Genomic DNA, 26,125 nt, shown 5'->3' on the forward strand with positions numbered 1-26,125 from the left:
CACCTGGTCCCTTTCAGAGTGTGGGATGATGGTCCCTCATCTCTCTTCTCTCCTAGTGCTGAACCAAGGGGCTGAACCAGTAAAGGAAAATCTAGTCACTTCGAGTCTGGGGTTGGGAGGGGTGGGCTGTGGATCTCTGAGAAGGACCAGTGAGTGAGAAATGTTGGGATGGGAGGGGCTGTGTGCAGGTGCTACCTGGAACCTGACCTCTTGTTTGGACGGGCGTCTAGACTGCAGCCCCTTAGCTTGTGTGAATCACTTGCCACAAAGCTGGCCAAAGGGCGAGGCTGTTGGATTAAGCACATTTCAGCTGGGTGGGGCAGCAGGTCAGGAGGAAACTGGAGGCTCCTGAGAGAGCTGTGTTCAAGCAATTCTTTACAAAAATCTTTTGTGTTCTACGTTCTGAACTGTGGGCCTTTGATGTGATCTTGGGGCAGCAAGTCATGAAATAGGGATGGAAGAGCCTGAAGATGAAGGTATCACCATCCCTTGCTCTTTCATGTATGATCTCCACGGCTTTTTGATGTTTATTTTTGACTAGGGTATGGTTGATTTCCAGTGTTAGGCCGGCTTGTGTGGTACAGCCTAGTGACCCAGTCATACACATGAACACATTCTTTCTCTTGTATGATCTTCCATCATGGTCCTTCCCAAGGGACCGGATAGAGTTCCCGGTGCTATATACAGCAGGACCTCATTGCTTACCCATCTGAAATGCAATAGTTTGCATCTACCTACCCCAAACTCCCCATCCATCCCTCTTCTTCCCCCTCCCCCTTGGCAACCATTGGTCTGTTCTCTTATGTCCATGAGTCTGTTTCTTATTTGTAGGTAGAGTCATCTGTGTCAGACTATAGATTCCACATATAAGTGATATCATATGGTATTGGTCTTTCTCTTCCTGACTTCTTTCACTTAGGGTGAGAGTCTCTAGTTGCATCCACGGTGCTACAGATGCCATTATATTTTCCTTTTTATGACTGAGTTGTATTCCATTGTATCTCTTGGTATTACCACCCAACTCTTAATCCATTCATCTGTCAATGTACCTTTTGGTTGTTTCCACATCTTGGCTATTGTGAATGCTGCTGCTATGAGCATAGGGGTGCAGGTACCCTTTTGAATGAAAGTTTTGCCTGGATATATGCCCAGGAGTGGGATTGCTGGGTCATATATATATGGTAGTTCTATATTCAGCTTTCTAAGGCACCTTCGTGCTGTTTTCCACAGTGGCTGTACCAATTTACATTTCCACAGACAGCGAAGGTGAGTTCCCTTTTCTCCACGCCCTCTCCAGCATTTGTTATTTGCAGATTTGTTAATGGTGGCCATTCTGACTGGTGTGAGGTGGTACCCCGTTGTAGTTTTGATTTGCATTTCTCTAATAGTTAGTGAGGTGGAGCATTTTTTCCTATGCCTCCTGGCCATCCATATCTCTTCTTTGGAGAAAGGTCTATTTAAATCTTCTGCCCAGTTTTCGGTTGGGTTGTGTACTCGTTGCTGAGTTATCTGAGGTACTGATATGTGGGAGATTATACCCTTGGGTCGGTGCACTGCTTGCAAAGATTTTCTCCCATTCTGTGGGTTGTCTTTGCATTCTTTGAAGGGTTCCCATTGCTGTGCAAAAGCTTTCGAATTTAGTTGGGTCCCATTTGTTTATTTTGTTCTTATTGTCATTATTCTAGGAGGTGGATCAAATAAGATGTTGCTGAGATTTATGTCAGAGAGCATTCTGCCTGTGTTTTCCTCTAAGAGTTCTAGAGTATCTCACCTTACATTTATGCCTTTAATCCATTTTGAGATTATTTTGTGTACGATGTTAGAGATTGTTCTAACTTCATTCTTTTGCTTGTAGCTGTCCCGTTTTGCCAGAACCACTTGGTTTTGTTGTTGCTGTTGTTGTTGTTGTTGTTGTCGTTGTTTGTCTTTTTGCCATTTCCATGGGCTGCTCCTGCGGCATATGGAGGTTCCGAGGCTAGGGGTCGAATTGGAGCTGTGGCTGCCGGCCTACGCCAGAGCCACAGCAACGCGGGATCTGAGCTACATCTGCCACCTACACCACAGCTCACGGCAACGCTGGATCCTCAACCCACTGAGCAAGGCCAGGGATCAAACCCGCAACCTCATGGTTCCTAGTCGGATTCGTTACCCACTGAGCCACGACGGGACCTCCAGAACCACTTGTTGAAGAGAGTCTCTTTCCCTCACTGTGTGTTCTTGGATACTTTGCTTAGGTTACTCTTAAACATAGGTGCATCGGTGTATTTCTAGGCTTTCCATCTTGTTCCATTGATCTCTATTTCTGCTTTTGTTATGTGAACTACATGGGTGTGATAACTGTATTTGTGTATTATAGTCTGAAGTCAGAGAGACTGATTCCTGTTGTTCTTTTTTTTTCTCCCAACATTTCTTTGGCTATTTGGGGTCTTTAAATTCCATAAAAAAAATTTAAAGATTTTGTTATAGTTCAGTGAAGAGTGTCATTGGTCCTTTGATAAGGATGGCATTGAACCTGAAGATAACCTTGGGTAGGATATTCATTTTGACAATATTGATTCTTGCAAACTTTCCATCTGTTTGTATTATCTTTGCTTTCTTTCATCAGTGTCTTATAGTTTTCAGTGCAGAGGTCTTTTATCTCTCTCTCTCTCTCTCTCTTTAATTAATTATTTATTTATTTATCTATTTGGTCCCACAGCATATGGAAGTTCCCAGGCTAGTGGTTGAGTCAGAGCTGTAGCCCCTGGCCTACACCACAGCCACAGCAACGCCAGATCCAAGTAGACTCTGTGAAGTACACCACAGCTCATGGCAATGCCAGATCATTAACCCACTGACTGAGGCCAGGGATAGAACCTGCGCCCTCACGGAAGCTAGACAGAACCATTTCCACTGAGCCATGGTGGGAAATCCTAGGTCTTTTGCCTGTTTAGGTAAGTTTATTCTTAAGTGTTTTAATCTTTTCGATGTGATGCTAAATGGGATGGTTCCCCTAAATTCTCAATCTCATCTCCCCATGTAATTACATAGAAATGCCTTTGACTTCTGAGTTTTAATTTGGTATCTGGCAACTTACTGATGCCCATGACTTTTTAGGCCCCATCCCTCTAGAAGCACTCTCTGCCTGGTGAGTTCCTATTCGCCCTACAAGTCCACTGAATTTTTTTACTTTTCCCCTTCCCTGGTTGTCCCAGTCACTCTTCATTCTTCCAGGACAACCTTTGTCATTTTTATTGTACTAATACCATTTTCGGCCTTTACCTGTAGAGCCAGAGAAATATTTGCTGAGTGAATGACTGAATGAACGAATGAGTAGTCACAGGAGGTACACAGGAAATGAATTAGCATCCCATCTTTCAAAGGAGCAATGGAGGCTCAGAGAGTACATGTTGTTAGCTGCATGTGTGGTGAGGCTGCCCTGGGACTGGAGCTCCTGATTCCAAGCCCAGAGCTCCGTCCACTGGCACAGTCTCCCGGGACACCACCACACAGTGGACTGGGACAAGCCGTGGGGGGACCTGGCAGAGGCAGCTGAGGCTGGCAGTCTGAGGTCCAATAGAGAAGGGCTGCGAGCTCAAGGATTTCAGCTGGGACTCTCAAAGGCCGTGTTCCTCTGGCTACATCACCTCTCCTCTCTGAAATGGGTTTTGACCTCTGAAATGGGGATAACGATAGAGGTAACCGCACCTACTGCACGTAGGGCAAATGAGCCAGTGAATGTGTGGGAGTCAAGCAAAGTTCATGTCTGCTTTGCTCGCAGCTGTGTCCCAGCACCTAGCCGACTGCCTGGCAGGTTGCAGATGCTCATGAACTCTTTGGCGAGTGATGTGGAGAAGGAAAAGTGGGTTTTGCACGGCCTTTGTCCCTCTCGCGGACAAAGCTTTGCGCACACTATTTCCTCCATAGTTAGCATATCTGGAGGCCCAGCTCTGACCTCTACCCTCCTCACCACCCTCCCCCAGGTGGGCGGGGCCATCCTCCCTGACTAGGCTGGATGCTCAGGGGAGGTCAGCCCCAGTCAGGGACAGTCAGCCATCCAGAAGCCCGTGCACCATGACGGTCCCTGCCCTGGCCAGTGCCTCTGGGCTCCTGCAGGTGGCCTCCCTGCTCGGGCTGCTGCTGCTTCTCCTCAAGGCAGCACAGCTCTACCTGCACAGACAGTGGCTGCTCAAAGCCCTCCAGCAGTTCCCGTCCCCTCCTTCCCACTGGCTCTATGGACACAGCAGGGAGGTAGGTAAGAGGGGACCCGGGAGTGGGAGGGCAGGGAGGGCTGGGCACTCTCGGAGCATGGTCACGGCCAGCAAGTCAAAGGGACAGAGTTTCGTGTTTGTTAGCAGGTGGCCCCATGTAAGAAGCCAGCTCACCTCTCAGGTCGTGGCTCCCCATCCCAGTCCGGGCAGCTCACTCGCTCACAGGACCCTGGGCTGGTGTCCTCGGCTCTGTCACACACTCCTTCCTTAGGTGCATCTGCAGGCTGTCCCGGCAGCCCTGCCCTTTGAGGACAATGGCTCTTCCTTCCCGAGTCTCTCCATCTTCAGGCTCAGCAGCTTCAGCTCTTCTCACAGAACAGTCTTCTAGAGGCTTCCCTGCCCCAGGGGTACCACGCCGTACTCACTGCCTTGAGCTTGCCTGGGAGCCCAGACCTTTGTCTGAAGGATCCCGCCCTCTGCCTCATTGTCCCTGGAGACAACAGACAGCAATCTGAGAAGGTGTCAGCTGCTAGGAAAGGAGAGTCACCTGCTGAGTGGGGTTGAGGGTAAAATCAGGTGTAGGGAAAGTTAGTTCACTTGTGAGGACTCAGAGATTTCCCAAACTGGGAATTCAGTGCTTAAAGTCTCCTAATTGCAGTGCATAAACTCAGAGAATTTGTTGGCACACATGAGCCAGGTTTCCAGGTGGGCACCAGGTAAGAAGAACTGACATTTGAGTTGCAACATAAGAAGAGTGAGCTCTGGTGGGGTGGGGGGTCAGAGTCAAGAAAGGGGCCACACAAAGAGGCGCTCACCAAGGGTTTGGGATTTAAACAAATGTTAGGGGGAGATCAGGGACTGCAGGGAGCAGAGGCCCCTCTTTCCAGGCAGCCTGATGACAGCAGAGTGGAGCCATGACGGGAACTGGAAGCTGCCAAGCCCAGAGGCACTGGCCCGGTCCCTCCCTCCTTCCCCTCCCTAACCTCCTTCACCCCCAGATGCTCAGGGGCCTCCCCACCTGCCTGTGCATTCCAGCCTCTGGAACTCTGCTCCGTGAGCCCCTGTGGCCTTGTCTGGTTTCCATCACCCCTTCATGATCCTCTACTCTCACGGCCTCTTGATCCTTCTGTCTCCTCCACGAGACTGGGGGATGCAGACGGACAAGGGTCTAGAGCCACAGCCTAAATCAGTGCCACAAACCAGGGCCTGGCACGGAGTCAACCCTCAATAAATATGTGCTCGACGAAGGGACCTGGCCCCCAGGAGGGCAGGTTGCCTCAGAGCTGGGAAGTCCTGACTGTCAGAGGATGCAGGCGGAGCGTGGGCCCTCCAGTGGGCAGGGAGTGGCTGTGGGGTACATAGAAGCCCGTGAAATGGAAGCTGTCCGGGCCCCCCTGGGGACGAGAATGCCAAGGGCAAGAGACAAAGCTGAGTCTCAGAAGTGGAAGAGAGGCAGTTGCTCTGTGGCAAAGAGGCTGGGGACACCACGCAGCAGAAACAACGTGGGCAGAGGCGCCGAAGTGAGAGCAGACTGAGCCACCACGGAGCAAGGGCAGCGGCATCTCTGGGAACCCAGTGGCGGGGCCTGTGCAATGGCCAGGGTGTCAGGAGGCAAGGCTAGAGAAGGGAGAGGCAGAAAGCAAAGGCCTTTGTGAACTACACGGAGGCGTTTCAAAAGATTCCTGAAGGCAGGGGCAATTGCACAAAAGCTGCTGGCTGTTGGTAAGTGAAAATAAGATGAAAAGCAACATATCAAGATTTCCAGTGGCGACTCGGCAGGTTAAATCCTGACACAGTATCTGTGAGTGTGAGGCTTCTATCCCTGGCCTTGCTCACTGGGTTAAGGATCTAGTACTGCTGCAACTGTGTCACAGGTCTGCAACTACAGTTCCAGTTCAACCCCTAGCCTGGCACCTTCCATAGGCTGCAGGTGCAGGCGAATAGAAAAAAGAAATCCATACATCAAAATCTTAAATCAACACCCTTCTCATATGTATACATACAGATTCTGTCCTACAACTGCCTAGACGCTTATAAAGTAAAATAACTTTATACACACACGTGACTACTGGGATTTTTTTTTTCACTTAGCCATATACATCCTAAACATAATTTATTATAAACAAACATTTATGGTAGGAGGGATCAAGACGGCAGAGGAGTAAGATGTCGTGCTCACCTTCCCCCACAAACACAACCCAAAACACATCTACACGTGCCACCATTCACACGGAACATCTACTGAACGCTGGCAGAAGAACGTAAACCTCCCAAACGGGCACAGAACCCTCCACATATTGTGTAAAAGAAAAGAAAAGAGAGCGAGAGGGAGAGCGAGAGAAGGAATCACGAGGATGCTAGCAATCCTGAGAGGGAGCTGTTAAAGGGAAAATGAACCCACGTCATGGGAAGACACCTTTCCAACGGGGAGATAAGCCGAGATGGAGGGACCTCAGAGCCGCCTAGAAAAGCTCAGCAGCTGGACTGAGGAGGGCAAAGCAGAGTGAGGGCTGCATAGACCATCTGTACCACCGCCCCAGATGGCACAGCCTGAGACACTCGGGCGGGGGCTGGGTGCTGAGACTCAGTCTCTGAAAGTCAGTTCCCGGGAGAGGACCAGGGTTGGCTGTGTGGAGACAGCCTGAGGGGCCAGGGAGCACTGTGCCACGGGCTGGGGAGTGGATGCCACAGCCGAGGGAACCCGGGAGGAGATCTGGACCTGCAGGAGAAGCAAGGCGCCATTGCTGGGGAGGGTGAGAGGAGGAGGGGTGGACCGCCATAGGGATGTCTTTCCCTGCTCACACGCAGACTCTCAGAGGGTGGGGTGCCACTGGCTCAGGCTATGGATGGAGAGAATCTGCTTGCTCAGGCTACAGGAGGCTGGGGGCCTCTTGTGTGGGCCACGGGTGGCCAGGCATCTTTGGGTGAGCTAAGGGAAGCGGGGAGGCTAAGGGCGACACAGTGCCTCTTGTGTGAACTACATGTGGCAGGGACACATTACAGCAGTCATCTCAGAAACCAGAAGGAGGCCTGGCCTGCCCCCCATAGGGGTCTGGGAATAGGCTCCACCTGCAACCCCAGTCACCTCAGAGGTCGGCAAAAACACAGGGCACCGCAACCAACCACCACCTGCTGTTGCTCTCACTCCCCTGGGAACACACCCACCCTGCTGCTGCCGCTGTCCAACACTATGGGCAGTGCCCACACATACTTACCAATGTCACTTCCCAGGAACCCACAACGAAAGGCAGCCAGTGCCACACCTCCTGCGTGGGCTAAGCAGGACTGGGTGCATTGGGCATGGTCTGCAGGTAACAGGGGAAAGCCCCCGCAGTTTTCTCTGACCCCAGACACGGGCCAGGCCCACAACCACTAAAGGCCCATGAACAGGCACCTCTTACGGTCCCAGTCACCTCAAATGCACCACAGAGGAGGGCACTGTGATCGATCACCACCTGTTGTTGCTCTCACTCCCCTGGGACCTCCCACCCTACCACTGCCACTGCCAAATGCTCCAGGCACCACCTAAATCTGCCTGAGGCTCATTACCATGTCCCAGGGCCCTGCAACTAGGAGTGGCCTGCACCATCTTCCTGCAGCTCCTTGCTACTGGCAAGAGACCAGCAACCAGGCACGGACTGCTGGCCCCACCCAGTGCCTCCTTCTCCCTAGAAACACACTCAGCACCCTGGAGATACCAGCTTTCTCACAACCAAAGAAAGAGACAGCAAATATCTAAACTCCCATGCCAAAAATGAATGGAAACCCCCCACAAAATACAAAGGGGTGCTCTGGCATAGAAATAGCCCTCCAAGACTACAGTAGTGGGTGTCCCTCAACTCACAGAAAAAGAAAAATATAGGTGCAATGAAGATGCTCCGGAACCATTCCCAGTTACAAGAAGAGGACAACTCACCTGAAGCAACAAACAAGGAAACAGACCTCTGCAGCTTAAGAGACACTGAGTTCAGAAGGGAGATAGTGAAGATCCTGAAGGAATCAAGGGTGAGCATCAAGAATTAAGAGTGGATCTAAGCAGTAACGCATATTACTTTAGAAAGGAACTCGAAAATACAAGGTGGAACCAAGGAAAATTACAAAATTCACTTGCACAGATGCCAACTGAGCTAAGGTCGCTAAAAAGCAGAAGGAATAGTGCAGAGGAACCAATCGGTGACGTGGAAGATAGAATAATGGAAATCACCCAGTCAGGACAGCAGACAGAAAGCCAAATGAGAAGTCATGAAGCAATATAAGAGATCTATGGGATAATATAAAGCAGGCCGATCGATGCATGATAGAAATTCCAGAAGGAGAAGAAAAAAGAAAAGGGAATTAAAAGCACATGTGAAGAAATCATGTCTGAAAACTTTCCAGACCTAAAGGAAACCGTTACCAAGATACAGGAAGCACAGAGGGCTCCAAAGACGTTGAACTCAAAAAGGCCCACACCAAGACATAACAGAATAACAAACGGCAAAAGTTAAAGGGAAAGAGAGGATTCTAAAGGCAGCAAGAGAAACACAAAGTGTTAACTCTGAGGGAACCCCCGTAAGGGTATCCGTCGATTTCTCTACAGAAGAGACTGGCAAGGTATATTCGAAGTTCTAAAAGGGAAAAATATGCAGCCTGGAACAAACTACCCAGCACGAATACCGTGTAGAATAGGAGGAGAAAGAAAGAACTTCTCCACCAAACAAAAGCTAAAAGAGTAAAGAAGTGCTAAACCCAGTCTAAACGAAATACTGCAAGGGCGTCTCTGACTAAAGAAGAAGCACAAAGAAATGGGAGGGAGGAAATCACAATGGGAACGCAGTCACCTCAATAAGCCAGCATACAGATCTGAAGGGAGACAAAGATAACCTACTACGAAAGGGACAAGGGACAGGAGAAGGACAAACACGAAGGGGTTAATCAAACTTCAAAATCATAGACCGTGGGGAAGGAAAGCAAGAACATCTAGACTCTTTTTTAAATAATATATTTGAACTTATATGACTGTCGGGTTAAGCAAGCAGATAGAGGAGGGGGTTAACATACTGGAAAAACAGGGCAACCACAAATCCAAACCACATTACACTCACAAAAACTAAACAGAAAAGGACAAAACCGTAAAATAAAAGGAAATCACCCAGCCAAAAAAGGAAAGGAACAAAGGAGAAACCTAGAATCAACAAGGTTTAAAATGGCAATAAATACATTCCTATCAATAATTACCTTGAACTCCAGCGGTCTGAATGCTCCAAACAAACGACGCAGCATGGCAGATTGGATAAAACAGCAACAGCCTACAGTATGCTGTCTTCAAGAGACTCACCTAAGGGCAACGGACACATAGAGGTGGCCGGTGAGGGGATGGGAGAAGATAATTCATGCCAATGGACAAGGCAGGAAAGCAGGAGTCGCAATACTCAGACAAAACTGACATCAAAGTGAAAGTCAGAAAGAAGGACAAAGAAGGACACTGTTTGACGATAAAAGGATCCATGCAAGAGGAGGATGTTACAACCTTCAATACATATGCCACCAATATAGGAGCACCCAGATACATCCGGCAAATACTAACAGGCAAAAAAGGAGAAATGGATGGGAATACAACCATAGCAGGAGATTTTAACACCCCACTCACATCAGTGGACAGATCCTCTAGGCAGAAAATCGAGAAGGCTTCAGAGATCCTCAGCGATGCAATAGAAAGATAGACTTAGTGGACATTTTCAGGATATTACATACCCAAAAAGTCAGAATAGTCTTTTTTCAAGGGCACATGGAACATTCTTAAGGACTGACCGCATACCGGGGCAGAGAACTATCCTCAACAAATTGAAGACTACAGAAGTTCTTTCAAGTATCTTCTCTGATGTATCACCAGGGCATGAAACTAGAAAGCAACCACAGGAAAAGAAAGGAGAAAAAACAACTGACAGCATGCAGCTAAAAACCAGTGGGTCAATGAGGAAATCAAAAAGGAAATTAAAAAAATACCTCGAGAGACAAAAGACAATGAAGACACAACCATTCAAAATCTATGGGATTCCGCAAAAGCAGTGCTTAGAGGGAAGTGCATAGTGACACAGGCCTTCCTCAGAAAAGAAGAAAAATCTCAAATCGACAACCTAACCCACCACCTAGATCAATCAGAAAAAGAAGAACAAACAAAACCTGAAGTCAGCAGAAGGAAGGAAACCAATAAAATAGAGATTCAAAAACCAGTAGAAAAAACTCAACAAAAGACAAGAGCTGGCTCTTCGAAAAGGAGCACAAAATTGACAAACCTCTGGCCGGACGCACCAAGAAGAGGAGCGAAAAAACCCAAAGAAACAAAAGAAGAAATGAAAAAGGAGAAATCTCCACGGTTACTGCAGAAAAACCAAAAACCGTAAGAGAATACTGTGAACGATTACAGGCCAACTGATTTGACAACCTAGAAGAAATGGACAACTTTTGAGAGACTCACAACCCACTAAACTGAATCAAGAAGAAACAGATCAACTGAACGGAACCAATCACTAGAAGCGAAATTGAATATGAATGACAAACACTCCCTACAAACAAAACACCAGGACTGGATGGCTTCATAGGCAAAGTCTACCCAACGTAAAAAGAAAAACTTATACCCATCCTTCTTAAACGTTTCCAAGAGCTTGAAGAAAAAGGAACATGCCCAAAGACATTCTATGAAGCCGCCATCACCCTAATACCAAAACCAGACAAAGACACTACCAAGAACGAAAATGGCAGGCCAATAGCTTTGAGGAATACAGACACAAACATTCTCAACAAAATTTGAGCTAACCAAATCCAACAACATACAAAAAAGATCACGCACCAGGAACAAGTGGGATGCATCCCACTTTCACAAGGATGGTTCAACACATGCAAATCAATCAGTGCCATACACCACATTAACAAAAGGACAGTCAAAAACCACATGATCATCTCCAGAGATGCAGAAAAACCATTTGAAAAGGCCCAGCATCCATTCATGAAAAAGAAAAAAGAGAACAAAAACAAAACAAACTCTTACCGAAGTGGGTATGGAGGTGACATACCTTAACATAATGAAAGCCATTTGTGACAAACCCACAGCAAATATAGCGCTCAGTGGGGGAAAGCTGAGCCCCTTCCACCTTCCCACTGAAAGCTGGAACAAGACAAGGATGCCCACTCTCACCTCTCTTATTCAACATAGTGCTGGAAGTCCTAGCCACAGCCATCAGACAAACAGAAGAAATAAAAGCTATCCAAATTGGAAGAGAAGAGGTAAAATTGTCACTGTATGCAGATGACATGATACTACATGCAGAAAGCCTAAGGACTCCCCACAAAATCTACTCCAACTGATCAATGAATTCGGCAAAGTAATAGGATGGAAGATCAACATTCTGAATTAGCACAGAATACAGAATGCTAGGAACATTCTGTATACTAACAATGAAATATTAGAAAAGGAATACCCAAATACAATACCTTTCACAACTGCACCCCAAAAAATCAAATGCCCGGGAACAAACCTGACCAAGGAGGTGAAAGACTTATAGGCTGAGCACTATAAAATATTAATCAAGGAAATTGAAGAGGATCCAAAGACATGGGAAGATATTCCATGGTCCTGGGCTCGAAGAATCAATATCTTTAAAATGGCCATACTACCCAAAGCAATCTGCAGGTTCAATGCAATCCCTGTGAAATTATCCGTGACATTCCTCACAGAACTAGAACAAACAATCCAAAAATTTGTATCACCATAAAAGACCCAGAATTGCCAAAGCAATCCTAAGGAACAAAAACCAAGCAGGAGGCAGAACTCCCAGACTTCAGGCAATATTACAAAGCCACAGTCACCAAGACAGTGTGGGACTCGTGCCTAAACAGACATACTGACCAGTCAAACAGAAGAGAGAACCCCAAAATTAACCCAGAGCCCTACGGCCAATTAATCTTCAACAAAGGAGGAAAGACTATACATTGGGAGAAAGGAGTTCCCACTGTGGCTCAGGGGAACCAAATCTGACCAGCATCCATGAGGATGCAGGTTCGGTCCCCGGCCTCACTCAGTGGGTTAACGATCCGGCGCTGCCGTGAGCTTTGGTGTAGGTCGCCGACGTTGCTCCGATCCTGTGTTGCTGTGGTTGTGGTGTAGGCCTGCAGCTTCAGCTCCAATTTGACCCCTAGCCTGGGAAACTCCCTAAGTCGTGGGTGGGGCCCTAAAAAGACAACAAAGAAAAAAAGAAAGAAAGAAAATGGGGGGGGGACAGTCTTTTGAGCAAGTGGTACTGGGGAAAATGGACAGCCCCTTTGAATCAATGACACTGGAACACAACCTCACGTCATGCCCAAAAATAAACTCAAAATGGACTAAATACTTAAACATAACACAAGACACCGTCAAGCTCCTAGAAGAGAACATAGGCAAAACATTCTCTGACATCAACCATACAAATGTTTTCTTAGGTCAGACTCCCAAGCAACAGAAATAAAAGCAAAAGTAAACCATTGGGATCCAATCAAACGGACAAGTTTTGCACAGCAAGGGAGACCATATTTTAAAAAAAAAATACGACCTAAGGAATGGGAGAAAATAGTTTCAAAGGATCCAACTGACGAGGGATTAATCTCTAAAATAGACACTCAACTTAGACAACTCAACCATAACAAAAAAACCAACAACCCAACTGAAAAATGGGCAAATGACCTGAGCAGGCATTTCTCCAAAGAAGATATACAGACGGCCAACAAGCACGTGAAAAAATGTTCAGCATCACTCATTACTAGAGAAATGCAAATCAAAACGACTCTGAGGTACCACCTCACACCAGTCAGAGTGGCCATCATTAACAAGACAACAAACAACAAACGCTGGGGAGGGCGTGGAGAAAAGGGTCCCCACTACACTGCTGGTGGGAGTGTAAACTGGGACAACCACGATGGAAGAGGGCATGGAGGTTCCTCCGAAAACCCAGTATAGAATGACCGTATGACCCAGCAGTTCCACGCTTGGGCACATTTCCAGACAAAAGTTCCCATGAAAAAGACACGTGCACCTGTAGGGTCACTGCAGCGCTATTCACAATAGCCAAGACATGGAAACAACCTCCATGGCCCTTGGCCGATGGATGGATTAAGAAGATGTGGCATACAGAATGGGAGAACACATTTGCAAATGAATCACCCGACAGGGGATTCATCTCCAAACATTGGTAAACACCCCTGCAGCTCAATACCAAAAAAAAAACACCACCATCAGAAAATGGGCAGGAGATCTAAACAGACAATTCTCCAAAGAAGACACACAGACAGCCAAAAAACACATGACAAAATGTTCAACATCACTCATTACTAGAGAAATGCAAATCCAAACCACGATGAGGTACCACCTTACACTGGCCAGAATGGCCATCATCCAAAAGTCTACAAACAAGAAGGGCTGGAGAGGGTGTGGAGCAAAAGGAACCCTAGTACACTGTTGGCGGGAATGTAAAGTGGTGCCACCACTGTGGAAAACAGTCTGGAGATTCCTCAGAAAACTAAACATAGAACTACCATTTGATCCAGCAATCCCCCTCCTGGGCATCTATCCAGAGAAAACCATGACTCAAAAAGACACGTGTGCTCCAGTGTTCATTGCAGCGCTATTTGCAATAGCCGAGACATGGAAACCACCTAAATGCCCATTGACAGAGGAGTGGATAAAGAGGATTCCACACGGCGGAATACGACAGAGCCATTAAAAGGAAAGAAATAATGGCATTTGCAGCAACGTGGATGGACCTAGAATTTAGCATGCTGAGTGAAGTCAGTCAGACAATGAGACACCAACAGCAAATGCTATCACTGACATGTGGAATCTAAAAGAAGGACACAGTGAACTTCTTTGCCGAACAGATACTGACTCACAGACTGTGAAAAACTTATGGCTTCCAAATGAGACAGGTTGGGGGGCGGGGGGATGTACCGAGGGTTGGCGGTGGACATGCTGTAGGGTTTGGTTATGATGATTGTTGTAACCTGTAAAAGCAATGAAATCCATTAAGTAAAACAAGAGAAGAAGAAGAATTGGTATAGATACACAATGATAAAGACAGAACGAAATAAGGCCATTTGCGGCAACATGAATGTACCGAGAGACTCTCACGCTAAGTGAAGTACGTCAGAAAGACAAATACCATATGAGGTCACTTATATCTGGAATCTAAAATACTGCACAAACGAATCTTGCCACAGAGAAGAAACTCGTGCACTTGGAGAACAAAGCAGTGCTTGCCAAGGTTGAGGAGGTGGGGGTCAGAAGGAATGGGGTCTGGGGTTAATAGATGCAAAACCATTGCCGTTGGAGTGGCTAGCGATGAGATCCTGCTGGATAGCACAGGGAACTAAATCCAGACACTTGTGATGAAACACGACGGAGGATAGTCTGAGAAAAAGAATGTATAGGTAAGTGTGACTGGGCCTATTTGATGTGCATTAGAAATTAATGGAACACTAAACACACTCTAATGAAAAGAACCAAAAAAAAAAAAGGGAATGATTATCTTGAAAAAAAATTTATATGTGTACTAGGATAATATTGAAAACATATTACAACGAGTATGGTAAAATACAACTAGTATATAAATTTCATTTTAAAAATGATCCATTTTATTCCCTAAAAGAGCAAACTGTATGAAAAAGGCTTACAGAGTAATACAAGTTGTCATCAATAGTCTATGCAAATGCAGGACACATGACTTCCAAAGGTTTCCAGCACCAGGGAGTCGGTCCCTGATGTAAGTTTATAGGCAGTACAGGGTGATGGCCCATACAAGGCTCTTCATGACAATGGGACAGAATCTGGACCTAGGACAAGGCTGGACAGCCAGCCAGGTCTGGATCAGAGCCCAGGTCATAAGAAACAGTTCTGAAGGCTTAGTCCTGCTGACAGATCCACACCTATCTCCCTGTAGCCCTCCTGCCCTCCTCCCTAGCCCTGGAGCCAGAAGAAGGGGTTTTTTGACTTATCTCTCTCCCGCTGACAGTTTCAAGAGGAAAGCGAGCTGCCACCCCTCCTGAAAAGGGTAGAGAAATACCCAAGTGCCTGTGCTCTCTGGCGGTGGGGAACAAGAGCCATGGTACTGGTCTATGACCCTGACTACATGAAGGTGGTCCTGGCGAGATCAGGTGAGAGGGAAACCCCCATCCACATGGGAGAAAACCCTCCCTCCTGGGTGCATGGCCCTGGGTCTGTGAAATTCCAGGAGAGACTGACACTTCAGCCATCAATGCCTCAACTCTTCCAAACATTCTCCCAGCCCACAAGGCAGGCCAACGCCAACAGAATTTGCTCAGAGTGAAAGCTTAACCAGCTGGGTGGAGCTGATTTCTGTCTTCTGTCTTTCCTGCCTTCTTTCTTTCTTTCTTCCAACCAAACTGAGATGACGCCAGATCTGAAGGACAATCCCCATCCACACTGATTTCCACTGGGCACGTCTCCCTCTTGCCTCTCCTGGGTCATGGGGTGGCTACAACACTGCTAATTATAGGGAAACCATGGCATTCCGTCTTAGGCTATGACACTGAGGACAGAGGTTATGCTTCCTGCCAATTCACCATGTCAGTCCTGTGGGTGTTCTTCTGCTGGGACACTGAGTCTGCCTTCCTGAGCCCACGGGGACCAGCAAGACAGAGAGAGTCTGGACTGGGGGCGGGGGAGGCAAGTGGGAGGTGGCTTGAGACAGACTGCCAGCTGCCATTCATCAGGAAGGGCTGGCAGGCCCTGGTCTGGACCACAGCTGCCTTAGGGCTGCCTGCCATGTTTCGTCCCCTCCATTTTCCTTCCTTACCTTTCAGACCCCAAGACTTCTGTTGTCTACAGATTGCTGATCCCCTGGATTGGTAAGTACATCTAAATATACATGTAGTCCCCGCACCAGTTAGGTTTGCCAAGGGCTGCCTCATTGGATCGTGGAGAAAAACAGGTGCCTGGCACCGAGTTACCACCCTCATCTCTGAATAAAGTCTCGTCTCTGATACAAACCCCACCCTTCCAAATGGTGCTGAGAGTCCTCCTGAAGCTCACCCTCTTCAGCATCATTTCTGAGGCCTCTCCAAAGTTCTCAGCATGACTTTTATTTAGGTCATTTTATCACCTGCACTCGTATATCTTCAGAACCTTTATCTCGGAGCTGCCCTAATCTCTGGCTTGATGACCAGGCTTGGGGGCCATTCACGTTCCTGAAGTGAAGTATATTGGCCTTTCCTGCCTTTGCCATGATGTGCCTTCTCCGAAAACCCTTGCTTCTTCCCGAGTTGTCCCTGGTCACCCATCTGATCACGTCTCCCAGACCAACACACACCCCCATCTGTCACCCAGGCTGTGGTTTGCTCCTGTTGAATGGGCAGACGTGGTTCCAGCGTCGGCGGATGCTGACCCCAGCCTTCCACTATGACATCCTGAAGCCCTACGTAGGTCTCATGGCCAAGTCTGTCCAAGTGATGCTGGTGAGTCCATCCCTGTCTCACCTGAACACACTCAACCCCGGCACAACTCACAGAGTCCACTCTCAGACATTTGTGTCCCTCAGGCAGCCATCAGGCAGGCCTCCAGAATGAGGTGCTAAGAACATGCTATGAAATGGGGCTCCCCCAAACGGGATGGGACAGAAAAGCACCCAGGCACCAGCTTGGATCCACAATTTGCTCCTTGCCCTGGGAGCAATGGTCGTGGTGAATTCAGGGTCGACTCCCTGACAATCACGACCTCTTCCACAAAGTGGACTAGAGCAAGGGTCTTTCTTCAGGATCACAGGGTAAGCTGCAATGGCCGGCCTGGGGAAGGCAGCTCAGGGGCAGCGAGTAGATGCCAGGATGCTGCCCAGGAGGACTCTGGCCTCAGTGCCAGGGTTTCGGAATGGAAGTGAGTCACCCGTGGGAGGAAATGTAGCCAGGTCTACACTCACGGAGCTGGACCACGATAAACACCACCTCCGATCTAGACGGTGGACCACCAGGCCTCAGCTAGCACTGGATGAGTGAAAGGAAGAGAAGGACCTTGTGTCCATTCCTAGGGGCCCCAGTATAGACCCTTAGGCGTTTTCTTGCCTTGACAAATTTACTAGCTGATGTTGGAAGTCTTATGGCCAGTTCCAACCTCAGGACACACAAGATCCCCCCTCGTCCTGTCAGAAACTCTGCTTTCAGATCTGCCAAAAGGAGGTTATCATCATGGACTGATCCTAAAACTTGGAACTCATTAGGAATATATAGAAGAGAACAGAATTAGTTAATTACACACACACACACACACAAACCGTATAATTATGTAATAGGGCTGAAACAGCCATCAGATTACTCACGTGCTTTACAGTCTCAAGGTGAGAAACACACACCATTAGAAAGTTGAGACATCTCATCAGAAGACGTGGAGAGGCAGAGAGAGAGCCTGGCCTTGCCAGCACCAGAGCAGAGCAGGGTCACTGTCCCCCTCCCACCACAGGACAAGTGGGAGCAGCTCGTCGCCCAGGACCCACGTCTGGAGATCGTGGGACCCGTCTCCTTGATGACCCTGGACACCATCATGAAGTGCGCCTTCAGCCACCAGGGCAGCACCCAGACAGACGGGTCAGTGACACACCTGCAGTGGCAGCTGCTTGTTCTCACCAGCTGGGGAGGACCACCCTGGCAGGCACTTGGGACAGCGGGATGCTTTTCAGCACAAAAGGCATCATTCGGCAGGGAGCCCCCCACCACGGGCAAATTCCAGCCCAGACCAAACCCAGACTCAGTCACACATCCTGATCCCCGACACAGGGAGACGCCTGGCCACTCAGGCCACTGGTGAAGGGCAGAGGGTCTGGAGGGCTGTGCGGCAGAAGGACAACGGCCTCAGTGCTGCCTGTCCCCACTGACTGACACCTCCCCCTAGAGCCCTACTCCTTCTCCAATTCAGGTCTCCCACCAGTAAAGTCTCCTCTCATCCTCTCCCTTTCAGGGATTCCCACTCCTACATCCAGGCCATTTGGGATCTCAAAAATCTCTTTTCTACCCGTACGAAGAGTGCCTTTCTCCAGAATGACATCATCTACAGGCTGAGCCCTGAAGGCCGTAAGAGCCACCGTGCCGCCAGGATAGCCCATCAACACACAGGTTCCGCTTCTAGTTCTGAATTTCTCCCCTCCTTCATCGGGAATTCCTGGCCTTGACCCTGAGGTAAAGAGAGTATCCTGTGACCTTTTCAGCAGCTGAGACATCGCCACACTGGTTGTCTCCTTGGTATAGGGACTGGGGACTAAGATGTCAGGGTGGCAGGTGCTGTGCAGGGACTTTCATGGGTCACTGCTTGGTGACAGCTGATTCAGACCCAGTACCATCAGCCCCTAGGACCTGTGTTATGGGGGAATCCTGGCTTGTGTCGCATGAGGCTGGAAGTCTCAGCCCAGACATGCCAAACCATAACCTCCCTCATCCTGATCCACCCAACACCCAACTTGGGCCACGAGGGGCAGTGGGGATACCCTGGATGATATACCTGGCCCCCGGAGCTCTCAGCTCAGCCTGGGAACCGCTGTTCCAAAACAGACCGAGTGATCCAGCTGCGGAAGGCGCAGCTGCAAAAGCAGGGAGAGATGGAGAACGTGAGGAAGAAGAGGCACTTGGATTTCCTGGACATCCTCCTCCTTGCCCAAGTGAGTGTTGGGGGCATAGGCTTGAGGCTTTGCCCAGAAGCACAGAGGAAGGGGCAAAGCTGCACTCTCCCCCTGCCTCCTCAGATGGAGAAGGGGAACAGCTTGTCGGACACCGACCTCCGTGCCGAAGTGGACACGTTCATGTTCGAGGGTCATGACACCACAGCCAGTGGCATCTCCTGGATCCTCTATGCTCTGGCCTCCCACCCTGAGCATCAGCAGAGATGTCGGGAGGAGATCCAAGGCCTCCTGGGGGACGGCACCTCCATCACCTGGTGAGTGTCCCAGAGACGGAGAGCCCCGCACGGACCGCCCACCCCCCACCCCCAGCGAGTGGAGACTCCCCCGTTCCCCAACTCTGCCCAGCCTCAGGATGGCCTTTGTTCAGGGACCACCTGGACCAGATGCCCTACACCACCATGTGCATCAAGGAGGCCCTGAGACTCTATCCGCCAGTACCAAGCGTCGGCAGAGAGCTCAGCAAGCCCATCACCTTCCCTGATGGACGCTCCTTACCTGCAGGTATGAGCGTCACCACACCCACTAACCTCAGCATCTCGCTGAAAACATGGGAGATCAGACATCCACATGAACTTGCCCACCAGCCACACTTGCAGACCCATTCCTGCCGCAAGTTAATTGATATTGACTCTCTATTTAGGATGCGGTGGTGAAATGCTTGATATAGAAATTGAACACAGCAAAAGTTCAGCATACAAATGCTAGCCCTAGAATGGCGTCTTCTCATCGAGCCCTCAGATTCAATTTCCCTGGGACCTGAAGAATTGGGAGACAAGGAGACAAAAGCAGGGGAAGATGTGGTTCATTCCATAAGGGGTCCAAGAAATGAGGGAGCTCCGGGAACCCACTGTCCCCAGGTCAGGTGGCCAGTCCCTGAGGAGCCCTCAGGGGGATGCAGACAGCAGCTGAGGACCAGGTCTGAGAGCCCTGCCACGGCTGGAGGCCACCCACTGGCTCACCTCCCACTGGGACTGAGGCCCAGCCCTGCCACCTCCCGGCCGTGGGGTCCTAGACCTGCCGCATGGCCTCTCTGAGGCTCGGGTCCTCATCTAGACACGTGGGTAGGAGTGCCTTCCTTGAGGACTGCTGTGAGGAGTCGATGCGTCAATGTTTATTCCTCAGGGGCTCCCGGATGGCACTTGACAAGTGGGAGTTGTCACCCGAGTCACTCCTAAAAGGAAGCCTCCAGGTCTTTGGCCTCTCAGGGCTGGGTCATGGTTCGGGCTCCTGGTCTTTGATCCCCTGCTCTGTCACCTCCAGCCCACCTCCCCTGCCTCAGCCTCATTCATTCAGAGTGATGGGGAGTGGCTCTCATGGCGGCTGCCAAGTCTTCTGTGCAGGCACAGAACCCCTGCTGCCACGGGAACCATCAGTCTTCTCACCCCCTGCCCTCCCCACAGGAATCATCCTCTCGCTCTCCATTTACGGCCTTCACCACAACCCGCAGGTGTGGCCGAACCCAGAGGTATGAGGAGGGTCCCCGGAGGAGGGATGGGATGCTGTCCCCAGAGCAACACCTCCTCCCGCTCCTTCCTTCTCTGGGATTCTTGTCCGCTGTGGCTGAGAGGAGTTTGACGCCACTTTCCTGGCCCCTGTGCTCTCTCTGCAGGAGTTTGACCCATCCCGGTTTGCACCGGGTTCTGCTCGACACAGCCATGCCTTCATGCCCTTCTCAGGAGGATCCAGGTGAGCCCCTCTGGACTTGGGTCAGCAGCGTGTCTCTGGGTGTGACCCCACGTCTGTCCCCACCTGTGTCCATATGTGCTACGTGCCGTCATGCCCTTTATGTTGGTGTGTTGAGAAGGAGGCTGTGTCCATGTACAAAAAGGCCTTCAGAGCACGCCCCCCAGTTCCTGACCTCCGGACTCTCCCAGCGGCCGGACACATCTCCGAGTCAGTGGCCTTTCCAAAGTGTTCTGGGGGTTTCCTCGCTTTAGGCGTGTGCCTTTTCAGCCGTAGAATTTTTCATGAAATATGAAGGTCAGATGTTTCTTTTACACAAATCTCAGTTACCTTAAAGGTGATTTTCTCTCTTCGCCTGTTATTGACCCAGCCCACCGCCCCTTCTGCTCCGTTCCCCAATCTGACGCTCAGGGTCTCACTGCGATATAAATGGGTTTGGATTTCCAGCTGCCTTCCCTGTCCTGATTGTTCAAGCCAAATACGTGAACGGTGACTCTTGCCCCTTGAAGCCAGTTTCCAGCCCACTGCAGGGTTCTCTATTTTGCGCTCTCTCCCAACAAAATTTTGACAGCGCATTAATATTCACATAGCCCTGGCACCTTTTCCAGTCAGCAAATTTCTTTGTATCTAGCGGGAGTTATATGCTACAATCCCAGAATCGACATAGCCTAACGCTGGCAAAAAAAAAAAAAAAAAAAAAAAAAAAAGAAAAGGCAGGAAACGCAGGGCAATCAAGTGCTTTTGAGAGAAAATATAAAATATTACATTCTCTTTGGATACGACACTTGCCTTTGTAAGGTGCCTTATAAAGCACACTTGAAATAGCGCTTGAGCGGAGTGATAGGCTCCAAAGTGACTGCTGAGAAAATCTTCAAAGGCTGCAGAGCTTCCCACGAAAGGGTAATTTCCAGACCTTTGTCATTAGCAGAAACAAGTTTGAAGTTCATCCATAATTCTGTGAAGTAGTCAATGTGTGAATCAAGAGTCCAGGCCTTCCTTGTAGACATTGTCTGCACACACTGAATCTGTCACTAGAGGGCGGTGGTACTGGGCTGTTCACTTCTAAGGTCAGAATAAATATTGAATTTAAAAAAAAAAAAAAAAAAAAAAAAAGGAGTGCCCATTGTGGCGCAGTGGAAACTAATCCGACTAGCAACTAGGAGGCTGCGGGTTCGATCCCTGGCCTCGCTCAGTGGGTTAAGGACCAGCTGTTGCTGTGAACTCTGCTGTAGGCCGCAGATGCAGCTTGGATCTGGCGTGGCTGTGGCTGTGTCCCTAGGAAAAGACAAAAAAAAAAAAAAATGACATGGACTTTTATTTCACTGAGAGGTTTTTTCACCATCCTTAGCTTGATTCAAGCATAAAACTATTTACCAAGCCGCTCTCTGGGTGCCAAACCCTGTGCTTCAGAAACCTGAATACCTCGAACAAAAACAACCTAAAAACAGATTGGGACTTGAAGCCAATTTTTTAAAAAATAAAATCACTCACCCAGTATTGGACTTACTGAGACTCAGGTTCTTTGCGCCTCAGAGCAGGAGCAGTTCATCAAGAGACCCCGTGATAGGCCAGCAATAGATTTATTAAGGTAGAACCCTTGTGAGGAATACGAGCCGCCAGGCAAGAAGGGTCAGCCCCGAGGATTGGGTGGGCTACATCCTTATAATCCAAGGAGGTGGCGAGTGCGAAAAGACCCTCCGCTTCCTCATTCTCTAGCAGACCGCAGGCTGACGGCATTCCTCCTCCTTCCTAGCCTGTAAGAGAATACTTGACCCTCTGAGGTCCAACCAGGACTGCCATGGTGCTTATTCCAACTGCGAAGGGTGGTAACATACGCTAAAATAGGTTGACTCACCTCAGGTTCCCAGAAAGAGAGTCTCCGGCTTTGGAATAGCATCCTCCCCGGAACTTCCTGTCCTTGATCCCAAGGCTCATGATCTCGATGAACTTGAATGCAGGCCTTTTACCTTTCACTGGCCAACCTGAGGCGTAGCTCCTGTATTTACTTATGGTTTCACAGTTCATCAGCTCGGCTTCATTTCACAACACGCCAGTGCCTCTCTTGAGCGATTAATCACTTGCAGTGTTCTCCCAAAGTTCCCTGGGTTTTTCTCTCTATCTGTGGTCCCCTCCTGGGGGACTTTGGCAAGCACCTGTATAACTAACTGTCCTACTCTATCCATGTCACTTGGAGATGCGAACACAGAGCCAGAGTCCCTGGCCCTGCCTCCAAGCGTTCAGAGTCAAGAAACAATCGCTGGGCAGGATCCAGATGGCAGAGGAGTAAGACGTCCTGCTCACCTGCTCCCACAAACACGTTGCCCGTTGACACGTTGAACGATTCACAGAACAGCTACTGAACGCTGGCAGAAGTCCTTCCACCTCCCAAAAGGGCAAGAACCCCTCCACATAAGTGGGTAGAACAAAAGGGGGAAACATGAGACAGAGAGAAAGAGAAGGAATCAGGATGGGACCAGCACTCCTGAGAGGGAGCTGTGAAAGAGGAGAGGAACCCACACCCTCGGAAGCCACATAACTGTCAGAGAGATCAGCCAAGACGCAGGGACCTCAACGTCACAGAGAAAAGTGCAACAGCTGGACTGAAGAGGGCAAAGCCGAGAGAAAGCCGTGCAGACCACCGGTACCACCTCCTGGCACCCCACAGCCTGGGATGATCCCCTGGGGGCTGGGCGCTGACACTCAGGCTCCAGAGGGCAGTTTGCTTCTGGGGAAAGGACTCGTGTTGGCTGTGTGCAGACAGCCTGGGGGGCTAGAGAGGGCTGGCCAGCAGGGTGCCACAACCAAGAAAAAATAGGAGGAGGTCTGGGCCCATGGGAGAAGCGAGGTGCTCTTGCTGGGGAGGATGAGAAGAAGAGGGGCAGGCCACCATAAGAATGTCTTTCTCTGGGCACTCGCAGATGCTTGGAGGTCAGGGCTCTGGGTGGCTAGGCACCTCTTACGTGGGAGAAGTGCAACGGGGTGCCTCTTGCCTGCTCTACAGCCGATGGGGGCAAACCAGCCAGAGCTGAGCATGGTCCGCCACCACCAGGGCTCTGTGGACGGGCAACCCAATCACCTCAGAGGTAGGCACAGAGGATTGCACTGCAACCCAACGCCACGTATTGTGGCTCTTCCTCCCCTGGGAATGCACCCGCCCTGCCACTGCCAATGCCACCGCCAAACACTCCGGAATTGCCTAAACCTGCCTGAGACTCTGTGCCACCTCCCAGGCCCTGCAACCGGAGCAGCCTGTGCCATCTTCCCTCGGGTCCTTGCCACTGTCAAGGCCCAGCAACCAGACACTGGCTCTGCCATGGCCTCAGCGTCCCTGGAAGCATGCACAGCACCTTATCAAGGAGATCACAGCCTGTGCACAGTGAGGACAGAGAGACCAAGCATCCAAACCCTCAGCCAAAATAAAGGACAAGCTCTCACAAAACCCAGGGCGCGCTTGCAATGAACAGCCCACAAGCCTACAGGAGTTGTTTTCCCTAAACTCACAGATGAAGAAAATGTAAGCAGAATGAAGAAGCTCAGAACCAGTCCCAGTTAAAGAGCAGGAGGATTCACCTGAAGGAGCAAACAATGGAGCCGACCTCTGCAGTCCATCAGACACTGAGTTCAAAAGGAGATGTGAAAATGCTGAAGGAATAAGAGCAAATATGTAAATAAACCAACATAAGCATGACCGCAGATTACTTAGAAAGCTTAGCAAACATGAGGAGGCCAAGAAAACTAGAAAACGTGCGGAGATGCAGCGGATTAAGGCACTACGAGCAGAATGAGTAACGCAGAGCAACAATTACTGACTTGGAGATAGAAGATGGAATCACCCAATCAGGACAGCAAACAGGACCAAGGCTGGGCAGCAAGACCAGTGTGACCTGTTAGGAAAGGGGGTCGGGCCGGGTCACTCGGACAGCCCTGAATGCCCTCTTTCTGGCCAGCGCTCAGGGCCTGAGCCGGCCCTGCCAGAACAGCTTTGACAGCACTTCTCCTTCTGTTTTCTTCCCTGAACCAGGAACTGCATTGGGAAGCAGTTTGCCATGAACGAGATGAAGGTGGCTGTGGCCCTGACTCTGCTCCGCTTTGAGCTGGCACCAGATCCCTCCAGGAAGCCCACTGTCATTCCAGAAGTTGTGTTGCACTCCAAAATGGATCCACCTGAAGCTCCGCAAGCTCCCGTAACCGCTGGGGGACAAGGACAAGCTCTGAAGGCCTCCTGCTGGCCACCCTGTCTTGCTGTCCCTCTCCCCTGTCCCTGCCTCTTTGCCCCCTTCTCTTGGGCCACCTGCAAGGCGACTTCATGCCCTGCCTCCTGCCTCATCGGACATTCTGCCCTTCTCCCTCTCACCTCTCTCCAGGCTCCCTGTCTGTGTATCTGTCCATCTGTCTCTGAACCACCCGGATCTCTGCCTGTCCACCTAAATAGCCACCACCTGCCGTCCTCCAGTCGGTCTGCCCTCTCCCTGTCCTTCTGCCTTTCTGCTTTTCTGTCTGTCCATGGATTCATTTCCTTTTGCTGCTCCAATAAGTTCCAACAAGCTTAGTGACTAAACAACACAAAACCACCTCTGATGGGTCTGGAATCAGACGTCTGAATGGGTGTGGCTGGACACAGAACGTGGCAGGACCCTATGTAGATGGGAGAACTCTCTTCTCTCTCTCTGCCTTGTTAGGCGAGCTGCATCCTTGATTCCTGGCCTGAGCTCCTCCACGTCAATCCATGCACTCTAAATGGCCCTCAGTCCTCTTCACATCACCTCCTTTCATAAGGCATGGTGGACTCACGGCACTCAGAGAAAACACAGCTATCTGACGCTCCGAGAATCCCAAGTGGATGCCTTGGCAGCCATTGCTCAGCCTGCCAAATCCTGGGTGGCTAGCATCACTCTGGGCCCCCATCTGTCCCCGTGCCTTGGGGGTCTACATGTTTGTCCTCACGTGGCCTCCCTTCTGTCCGACTCCCTGATAAAGTTCGCTGGTCACCTGGAGTCTGTGTGTCTTCCTTTGAGAGGCATGGCTGGATGGAAGAGAGAGAAGGAATGGAAGGGAGAAAGACAGGAGATGAGGAGGGAGGACCCCAGCAGGCTGAGCGTGTCCCAGTGCCCTGCCACCTCCCACCCGGGCCCTGAGGCCCCACACCCTGCCCAGAGCCTGAGCTCCCGATCAGCTGAGTTAGGAGAAAGGGCTCGTCTCCAAGGCTCAAGGGAGAGCCACACTGTCACCCTCACGTCACCTGTCAGGAAGAGCCTACCCCTCCCTGCTACTCCGCGGTGGCTTCCTCATACCACCTTTCAGTGGGGCCCAGCCAGAGCCCCTCGTCCTGAGCAGGAAAGCCTTACAGGCCTGGGGGCAAGTGAGGGCTCAGCGGTCGTGCTTCATTCCATGAGATGGACAGAACCACCTGACCATGTCACCAGTCCCATCAGCCCTCTCCCGCATAGGCTAGAGGCTCCCTGGCACAAGTGGGCAGCTGTCACAAGGCACACCAGTGGCCACAAGTCTGGCCATGTGACAGTCAGACCACAAACACCATGGCCCTCCCCACAGCCCGACCCGCCCCCTAGA

General features: G+C 50.0%; 1 protein-coding gene across 2 annotated transcripts; it reads left to right on the top strand.

The window, feature by feature from the left end:
- On the top strand, positions 3,992 to 25,117 carry LOC110255311 (cytochrome P450 4A24-like). 2 transcript variants are annotated; one of them, XM_021096699.1, is made up of 12 exons: positions 3,992 to 4,230; positions 15,206 to 15,347; positions 16,017 to 16,061; positions 16,540 to 16,667; positions 17,662 to 17,786; positions 18,157 to 18,269; positions 18,744 to 18,850; positions 18,935 to 19,125; positions 19,239 to 19,372; positions 20,272 to 20,336; positions 20,481 to 20,557; positions 24,576 to 25,117. In XM_021096699.1, exons 1-12 carry the CDS (start codon positions 4,054 to 4,056, stop codon positions 25,102 to 25,104), a joined length of 1,833 nt encoding a protein of 610 aa, XP_020952358.1. In that variant the 5' UTR covers positions 3,992 to 4,053; the 3' UTR covers positions 25,105 to 25,117. The 2 variants fall into 2 exon arrangements, with proteins under 2 accessions (XP_020952358.1, XP_020952359.1); XM_021096700.1 differs by lacking the exon at positions 24,576 to 25,117 and having other exon boundaries at positions 18,157 to 18,311; positions 20,481 to 20,561.

Source organism: Sus scrofa, chromosome 6, assembly GCF_000003025.6.
Source record: "Sus scrofa isolate TJ Tabasco breed Duroc chromosome 6, Sscrofa11.1, whole genome shotgun sequence".
Lineage (NCBI taxonomy): Eukaryota > Metazoa > Chordata > Mammalia > Artiodactyla > Suidae > Sus > Sus scrofa.

Bases quoted from the DNA above. Each gene is read 5' to 3' on its own strand.
- LOC110255311 (XM_021096699.1), top strand. From the start codon at position 4,054: ATGACGGTCCCTGCCCTGGCCAGTGCCTCTGGGCTCCTGCAGGTGGCC. The intron at 17,787-18,156 runs GTCAGTGACACA...TCTCCCTTTCAG, and splicing joins GGCAGCACCCAGACAGACGG to GGATTCCCACTCCTACATCC. The intron at 19,373-20,271 runs GTATGAGCGTCA...CCCTCCCCACAG, and splicing joins TGGACGCTCCTTACCTGCAG to GAATCATCCTCTCGCTCTCC.